We start from the raw sequence: 9,547 nt of genomic DNA on the forward strand, positions 1-9,547 counted from the left end.
AGGAATGAGGCCCTTCGTCTGAAGAAGAAGATGGAGGGAGACCTCAATGAGATGGAGATACAACTAAGCCAGGCCAATAGGCAGGCAGCTGAGGCCCAGAAACAGCTTAAGGCTGTTCATGCACATCTGAAGGTAAGCTAGTATAGAGAGGCTCACTTTTTTAAGGTGTTTCAAATTCTAAACATTAATATTATTGATGTCATCCTTTAAAGGACTGCCAAATTCAGCTGGATGAGTCTCATCGGGCTAATGATGATCTCAAAGAGAACATTGCCATTGTTGAGAGACGCAACAACCTGCTTCAGGCTGAAGTTGAGGAGCTCAGGGCTGCTCTGGAGCAAAATGAGAGAAGACGCAAGCTTGCTGAGCAAGAGCTGCTGGACGTTAGTGAGAGGGTGCAGCTACTGCACTCACAGGTAACACACACTTACTGCACCTGGAGTAGTTCTTTTCTGCTACTGTCAGTTTACTGAGGAGTTCTATCATAAACATTTGTATCTGACCAGAATACCAGCCTGCTAAACCAAAAGAAGAAGCTGGAGGCCGATATGTCCCAGCTTCAGACAGAAGTGGAAGATGCAGTGCAGGAATGTAGAAATGCTGAGGAAAAGGCCAAGAAGGCCATTACTGACGCTGCCATGATGGCAGAGGAGCTGAAGAAAGAGCAGGACACCAGCGCTCACCTGGAGCGTATGAAGAAGAACATGGAGCTAACTATCAAAGACCTGCAGCACCGTCTGGATGAAGCTGAACAGATCGCCATGAAGGGAGGCAAGAAGCAGGTGCAGAAGCTCGAGGCCAGGGTAAGGGAAATTTGCCAGTATCTAAATATAACACAAATATCACACATTTCCACAAGTATATGGGATCTACAGGCATGTTTAATATAACAAAAATAATTTACAGCTTGTATGAATCCTAAAAAATTGCAGTTTTCCCCCAAAAGTGTTTTAAACCATGTTTTTAATCAACAGCAAATCCCTGGTAAGACCTCATATACTGTATTAACCAAATATGTCATAGATAACAGCCTACTTGCACATTCAGCAAACACTGATCATTATAATCCCATTAAAATCTGGTTTCTAGCCACAAATGCTGCATAGGTTTGCCATTCCCTGGTATTTTACATATATTACATTTTTGAGATGGTCTTCACCAGGTAGTTGCTGATTTTGTCTGCCTGCTGTTTAATTATAAGCAGATCATTTGGAGTGGATTTATCAGAGCTCTAAGACTGAACTATGTCATAAAACCAAATATCTGCCCTAAAACTGGTTCAAAGTTTTGTAGAGCTGTAGAGTTGGTTTATTATTTTCTGGGAACATTCATATTTTGCAGTTTCAAATATATTGATTTTTGCAGCTCTGCGCTTTGCTGCTTTATGGACCAGTGAATTTCCACTACATGATATTGTGATGTTTTTAGGTGAGGGAGCTTGAGAATGAGCTGGAGTTGGAACAGAAGAAGGGCTGTGAAGCTATAAAAGGAATCCGTAAATATGAAAGACGTGTCAAGGAGCTCACTTACCAGGTAACTTTATGTTAAATGATTATCATCACCTATAGAAGTAGCAATCAACTATGTATATTTTCATCCTTTTATGCTGCTATTTGGCCAGGGCTTCCTTGTAAAGTAAGAGTTTTAACCTTAAGAGTGTTTCCCCTAATAAACATAGAAAATGTCCATAGAGTGTACTGTATACTGTTAAGGGTTAAGAAGGGTCTAATTTCTCTATAGGGGTGGGGGTGATTGGAAAGAATACTCTTTATTAAACTTCTGACTCTCTTTCCTATTAACTTGACTCATACAGACTGAAGAGGACCGCAAGAACGTTATGCGTTTGCAGGATCTGGTTGACAAACTGCAGCTGAAAGTCAAATCCTACAAGAGAGCTGCTGAGGATGCTGTAAGTATGGGCTGGAAAAGTTCTCTCATTTCAACTATGTGCTCAGTCAGTCAAACCATTTTGCTTCTCTATGCAAAATGTAAATTGAAGCTGTCATACACTTAGTTGGTATTTTATTACATCTAGTTAAAACTAAAGCAGCCCTGCAATGAATTCTCCTTTATAACAGTGTAGCCCTTTCATGCATGAATCATGAAAGCTAGTAAGGATTTTTTTCCTGTTTTTATTACTCTTTGGACATAACAATTAAAAACTGAACTTAATTTTGTGTGACATGCATTTTTCCAATTTAGTGGACAGATGACTAAATGCAGCTTGTAGTTGTGGTTTATATAGTTGATTATATTTTGTAGGTGCTAACTATTTTATATTTTAGCCAGGAAACATCTCGACTTCCTCTGTGACTGTCAGGTCTGGTGGTGGTTAGGACCCAAAATGCACATTGGCACAGAGAGTGGCACAAATAGGTGTTTAGTATGGAAATGGCAAGACAGAAACAGGCAGGGAGCAGACCAGGTGGGTGAGCAGACCAGGTGGGTGACCAGACGAGGCACCGGGGGAGATTGGCGCTGCTGACCATGAAATGAGAGTCCAGAAGACTGGCACTGGTGAGCTGGGAGCCAGATGGCTGGTGAGCCAAGAGTGGAGTCCCAGGAGGCTGGTGCTGGTGAACCAGGATCAGGAAGGTTGGCAGTGAAGTGAGGCGAGCTGTTGGTGGACAATGGAGGTAACCAGGCATGAAGAGCAGAGGATCGGTGTTGGAAAATGGGACGAGTGAGGTCCGGGCGCAGGCAAGCAAGTGAAAGGAACAGCTGATGGGTGTGAAGGCAGATTGTGAAGGCAGGGCAGGTAGGCAGAATGTGCATTATCATTACAGATGATCCAGCACTTGACTGAGGGAGAGGAAGAGTATTTATGGTAGGTGAGTCCAGGGGTAATGAGCAACAGGAGGAGGTGATGGGTAGTGATAATTAAGCTGGGGCTGATGAGGTGGCAGGAGAGACAGGGAGTCCAGGGAAAAATCAGCAAAAAACAGGAAGCGACGTCCATAAACCATAACAGTGACTTGCCTTAGAGCTAATTGGTAAACTGCAAAACAGTGTTGTGAAATGTCAAAACAAGCAAGCAAACAAAAAACAGCCTGTGATTGTATAGCTGTTTACCCATTCAACTGAAGATGATGTGCCCCAGTCAGTTACCTTTTGTAGTAATACGCTGTTTTGGTGCTGTGTCTTTTTTTAATCTTGTAGGAAGAGCAGGCCAATACTCATCTGACCAAGTTCCGTAAACTGCAGCATGAGCTGGATGAGGCTGAAGAGCGAGCTGACATCGCTGAGTCTCAGGTCAACAAGCTGCGCGCCAAGAGCCGTGATGTGGGGTCAAAGGTTTGTATCTCGTCTAGATTTCAACATACTTATTACAGGACTGTACCACTGTCACAATATTACACAATACTGTATTTCATTGTAACCCAGTTCAAGCCTTTTCATTTGGAATGCAGAAGTTAAAAAAATCAATCAGAAAGCACCAGGGCATTCTTAAAATATTACTTTTTACTATACTAACTACATCAAAGTTACACGTAGATTTTGTTAATATATGTTACCTCTTTTGGGCAGTTCCCACAGTATTATTAGCTCACATGCAGTGAGTGGAACATGCCAGTGTTGTGACAGTGTTCGTATACTTACCCACATTTGAATTAACCTTTAGTTTTTAAAAATGAATGTCTTTAAAAAGACAAAATGATTTTCACACTACTCAGGGTTGGAATCACAGCATTAAATAAAAAAAAGATAAGATTGGCTCTTCAGCTTTTACATAATTTTTAAATATGATGTTAGATTGCTTAGATTCCTCCAGTCCTAAAGATGAAAGATCAGTTTTCAAAAATTTCAAATTTTCATCTTAGTCTAGAACAAAATGTACAAACTTGTGTAATACTTGTTGAGTTTTGTGGGGTCTTCTGTCTCTAATCTGTCTCTCTTTGTCTATTGTCATTCCTTATCACAGAAAGGGCTAGATGAGTGAAACTCAAAGATGGCCATCTAAGATCTTTAGAATCTTCTGTGCTGTAATCTCCCTTGTCTACAAAGTAACTATAGAATAAAGCAAAATGCATTAAAATTAATGTGTAGAGTCTTCATTTATTCCACGCAGGAAGACTGCTCCATGTTGAATTTAACCTAAGAAGCACAAAGCAAACTTGTCATATAATATATTGCAGCGTGTTCTTTCATGAAGAGTCAATATTTTAAATTCAGCAGCTTTCACTTTATCACCATATCAATTGGTAAATATATTTCAGTAGAAAGACATCAAAAGGTTTAGCACTAGGAAACACAAAAGGAACAGAAAAGCACACATAGGTAAATCTGCATTAGAACAAATACAAACAAAATGTGCAGCTTGGGTCACAAATGGAAAAAGATTGCTTAAGTTACTTTGCATTTGACACAAACTGACTGTCAAGATACATAAATCCTAAAAGTTTAATCACTTGCTAGTCAGATTATAGTACATTTTAATTACATTCCAGTGTTGTTCATACTTGATATCAAGTGATATCAACAGGTGACTGCATCATGACTTCGTACAAAAGTAACATCCAGGAAAGGCTGAGCCCTTTAGGAGCAAAGATGGGCTGAGGACCACCAGTTTGCCAACATATGTGTGAGAAAATTACTGACATGTTTAAAAACAGTGTTGCTCAAAGAAAGATAGGAAGGGATTTGGATATGTCACCCTCTATGGTGCAGAACATAATTAAAGATTCAAGAAATTTGGAGGAATTTCAGTGCATAAAGGCCAAGGGCGCAAGACTACTCTGGATGATGGAGCTCTCTGATCCCTCAGACGGGATTGAATCAAGAATCGTCACTCTTCTATAAGCGACATTTTGAAACAAATAGAAAAAGTCACTTCCTGAAGAAATATGACTCACTATACTGTAGATATAGATTTTGGCAGTCACAAAATTGCCATGCACAGAATTAATAGAAATGTATATAACCTAGTCTGCTGTGAGAAAGGTGAAGATATGAACACTTATTTATTGAAAAAAAAATTTCACAAAAGAGTTAACAGAAAAGTAAGCTGCGGTTGAATATGCTTGTGGGCTTACTGTAAAAACTAAGGAAAACTGGCAGTGACAGTAACTCTGCAGGCTGCATCAGGAGGAGAAAAGCCTGAACAAAACAGCACAGCAAAGTGCTGTTTACACAGTCATGGAGACATTTTGATGTAATGCAAACTATACAGCATAATTCACTGACACTGTAAATTCCAATGGGTGATAGCTAAATAATATTTTTAATAACATTTTCTTCCCCATATTCTCTCTACAAAATGATGGTGTCCAAACAAATGATTCAGTGCAAGTTGTTCAGTATTTGCTATTGAAATATGGATTTACAAATAGAGTTTATTTTTCTATTACAGTTTAACACACTGCAGCTCATTGCTTGGACACCTGTTTGATTGCTTATGCCATTCAAATAAATGTTGACATATCAATTTTGTAAAAATATCTATATTAATATTATGCTTTAATACATCACAATCAGCTATACTGCACAAAATTCAGCAACACAGTTGAACATTAAAGTGTTGACTATTTCTACCAAGTAAGTATTATAATATGTGTAAATTTGTGAAACAAAATTGATGAGATCAAAATGAGACAAAATACAATGTAAGCAAATATAAAGTTTGACCTTGACCTAATAGTACCTAGTTACAGTAAACAGAATTGGTTATACTAAATATAGCTTCTAGCTCCATCTATTACAGGCTTACCATACCTCATGCATCTGCAGCAGTACAAAGGAGGGACTGGTACATAGGTTCTTGCAGTGTCAGGAGGGGCCAAATGGAGGGTAAATATCGGCTTGGCACTTACGGTATCTAGAGTTGAATGTTGACCTTTATCTCACATGACTACACCCTTCAAATAAATATCTGCTGAGAGATGATATAATAAATAAATTGCATAGTGTTATTCTTTGTCATCCACCTTCTAACACTATCAAAGCCATGGCTTGTTTATCTTCTCAGTGACGCTTTAAGACTTGACAACCTTTTAACATATTTGTGCTATAGGCTTCTTTGTACCAACCGCTTAACTCATAGAACTGTGAGAAATCTGTGTTTAAAGATGCTTGAAGGTTAATTAACAGGTGCCACCATGCCACCAACAGCAGCTCCAGTGACAACTCTCACAAGTCCACTGGACCGTTGCTCAGCTCCACAGTACAACACAAAACTGATGGTTTAAGGTCATTCTCATGTTACAGAAGGAAGCAAAACCTGCATATACATATGGCTTTAACTACTATGAGTCAAGAGTGAATAGATGGCTATATTTCATGAAGGAAGGACAAAATGGCAAAATCCAGTTTTTATTTTCTTCCTCTTTTCAACAGTATTTATCTAAATTCTATTGATGTTCCATAAACATAGACAGAGAAGAGGCCATGGCAGCGACTGAATTTTCACATACTGCATGGATTCTAACCACTGGTAGGCAGCATCAAATAGTTGCAGTATATTCCATAATGATAGGTGCTGTACAAATAAAGATCTGAATGATAATGGAAAGAAAATGTAAAAATTATTAACTTTGTGGGCTAGAAACAAATTGAAGTTTCTACATATACAGTATTTTCAGGGATGTGCACCTGTCACCACTCATCCATCATCACATGAGAGACTGCAGCTCAGATATCACTGCCATCAAAGGCTGCCCTTCTCAATCAGAGAAAAAAAAATCCAGCCAAGAATTTCACAGGGTTATCTTTGTCCTCAAGGCCAAAGGAAAGGAAACAATGCCGTGACGACATCATGAGACAAAAAGCGTACAGTAGACAGAGCTGGACAAAACAGTGCTGAGTGATCAGTTCAACTCCCTGACCTTAGCTTTCATTAGACAACAGCTGCAACACTCAGTAGCTCTAGAAATGTATTTCACCCCCTCTTGACTGGCCTTTGTTTAACTTTATCTTTTTTATTTTATTTCATGTTATCTCTTTACTTTATCTTAACATAAAAACCTTGGTTGATAAACCATTAATATTGTTTGTCTAATACAATCTATTTGGGTTAAAATAAAGATACTTTACCTGTGATGTCACTGTAAGAAAGGAAGGCTTGTGGATAATAAAGTTTTGCTTTAATTAACCTTTTGTCATCAAATGGGCATTTAAATGGCCTGCTTGAACCCACAGTATTTATATTTTACACTTTTTAGTTGTGATTATTAAATGTTTTCACATTTTCAGGTTACTAGGTAACTAAAGCAGACTATACACCAAATTACAATGTAATGTATAATGATAATAAGCTAATTTTAGTTCATTACATGCATTTCTAGCAAATATCTTTCAATTGAAGAAAATAGTAACTTTATTTGATATCATCATGACAGGGGTTTAAAAGGTACAGCATTGATTTTTTTAAATACCCTTTAAATATATGAAAGGTTCTAATGTGTGAAATACCAATTAAAAATGTATTATTTGAAACAAAAGCCAATATATGAACAAAACTCAATATTGCACTCAAAAGGTCTAGGTCAATAAGAGCAGTAGCTGGTAAAAATTATTTAAAAAAAGATTATTTATACATACAAAATAAGTCACTTGATACCAGGCCTGTTCCTGATCCCCACCTCTTCCCCTCCCCTTTCTTTATACGTGCATTGTCCTTGCCCTGTCACAAGGTGAGAGCAACAAATAGCAGCAGTACTTTCTGCCCAGTTAGGACAATACCTTTTTTAATGTGCAACCTTTCTCCACAGATTCATCCCAGATTTGGTGGCAACCTATATTAACGGAGGGGGGGCTGCTGCCAGCAATGGGATTCGTCACTTCACTTGACTAAAGTTTGAGAGTCAAATGTAAGTACAATATTTAGTGTTATGGGATAGAAATTTGACTCATTTAACATTTTCATGTATTTCTTGATATTTGCTTTAGCTTGAAAATAGTTTTATTTAAAGTATTAGTGTTAGACGTCCTGCATGTATCATGTTCTTTGCTGGTGGTAACACATGGTATTTTTATAGTACCATGTGTTACAACCCCAAAAACGAACTTAATTTTTGTTTATGTTTATATGAATGCATGATTCTGCATTATACATATGATCATTAGTAATGGCTCAATATGTGCAAACATTTAACAGGTTGAGTGAAAAATGCGGGACGTTGCCATGAAAGAGTTTGGGGCTGCTGCTCCTTATCTGAGAAGTTCAGAAAAGGAGCGTCTGAAGGCCCAGACTTGTCCATTTGATATGAAGAAGGGATGCTTTGTTCCAGACCCCGAGGCTGAGTTTGTCAAAGCATCCCTCATCTTCAAGACTTGGTTGACAAGCTGTAGCTGACAGTCAAATCTTGTAAGAACCCTGCAGAGGAGGCTGTAAGTTTTATGAATTTTAAGTGACTACCTTACACCTAACCCCTGAAACTAGGCATTATTTAAGCAGATGAAATGATTAACGTACTGGATATGGTGTCTCACTTCTGCAGGAGGAACAGGCCAACAGTAACCTTAGCAAATTCTGAAAACTTCAAAATGAGCTTGATGAAGCTGAAGAGAGAGCTGACATTGTTGAGCCTCAGGTCAACAAGCTACATGCCAAAAACCGTGATGTGGGGTCAAAGGTTTGTGTACAAATTTTTGTTTAAAGTGTTGTCTTGTGGCTATTCCTGCTACATTTAGAATACACCTTTGAAACACCAACAGAGCAAATAATACAGGGAAACTGGAACATCTGTTATGACACAAGGATTAAAATCTAAATTATTAAATCAAACACTGCTCACTATATCACTTTATCATGTATTTTATTACTTCTGTTTCAGAAAGGACTTGATGAAGAGTGAGGTTTCCTCGGTGCCTGTTTCTGGGGCACCTGCTGTTTGTGTAAAAGTGCCTCCCTAAGAATGTCTTTTTTTATTATTATTATTATTTTGTACAAATAATTTGTGCACCTGAAAGTTTTCCTTTCATTGATAAAGTTCATAATTATTTAGGATTAATCTTGACTTGAATAAGATAAATAAACTCCTTTAAAATTTGAAAAATAAAGCAAGTTATATTTGTATGAAAATAAATGAAATGCACAATGACAAAGAGATAAAATACTATATTTTGTGTTTCTTGTACAGTTACTGAATAATTTTTTGTGAAATGTATTATCCTTCAGATCCAGATTATGACAACCCAGAGTTGAGTCCAGGATGCAGAGTCACAGTCTTACATGCCTCTCTGCTGTCTCCTTGCAGCTGCTACCCACCCAACGCTCCCAGTACCCCATAGAGACTGTGTCTGCCCCCCGCCCACCTAAATTATATAAATCAAGAATCAACTCCAGAGGAGTTATTCATAAGAACCTAATTAAAATTAAGATGGCTCCTCTTATAGTAGAAAGTAATAGGACAATCAAATGTGGACTATTAAATATCAGATCTCTCTCATCTAAATCTCTGTTAGTGAATGATTTGATAAGTGAACATCACATTGACTTATTGTGTCTTACTGAAACATGGTTACAGCAGGAAGAATATGTCAGCCTAAATGAATCCACTCCACCTGGTCACAGTAACTGTCACATCCCTCGAAACACAGGCCGAGGTGG

General features: G+C 38.0%; 1 protein-coding gene across 1 annotated transcript in view; it reads left to right on the forward strand.

Annotated features, from left to right (window-relative positions):
• The window catches only part of LOC109974385 (myosin-7-like), a 43,049-nt gene that overhangs the window by 10,592 nt on the left and 22,910 nt on the right, over window positions 1-9,547 (forward strand). The window contains exons 31-36 of the mRNA XM_020624560.1: window positions 1-132; window positions 213-416; window positions 507-803; window positions 1,429-1,533; window positions 1,814-1,909; window positions 3,160-3,294. The exon at window positions 1-132 is cut by the window's left edge and continues 186 nt beyond it. Of these exons, the coding sequence (XP_020480216.1) occupies window positions 1-132; window positions 213-416; window positions 507-803; window positions 1,429-1,533; window positions 1,814-1,909; window positions 3,160-3,294 (969 nt within the window). The remainder of the gene's footprint in view (window positions 133-212; window positions 417-506; window positions 804-1,428; window positions 1,534-1,813; window positions 1,910-3,159; window positions 3,295-9,547) is intronic.

Source organism: Monopterus albus, unplaced genomic scaffold (genome assembly GCF_001952655.1).
Source record: "Monopterus albus unplaced genomic scaffold, M_albus_1.0 scaffold331.1, whole genome shotgun sequence".
NCBI classification, from domain to species: domain Eukaryota; kingdom Metazoa; phylum Chordata; class Actinopteri; order Synbranchiformes; family Synbranchidae; genus Monopterus; species Monopterus albus.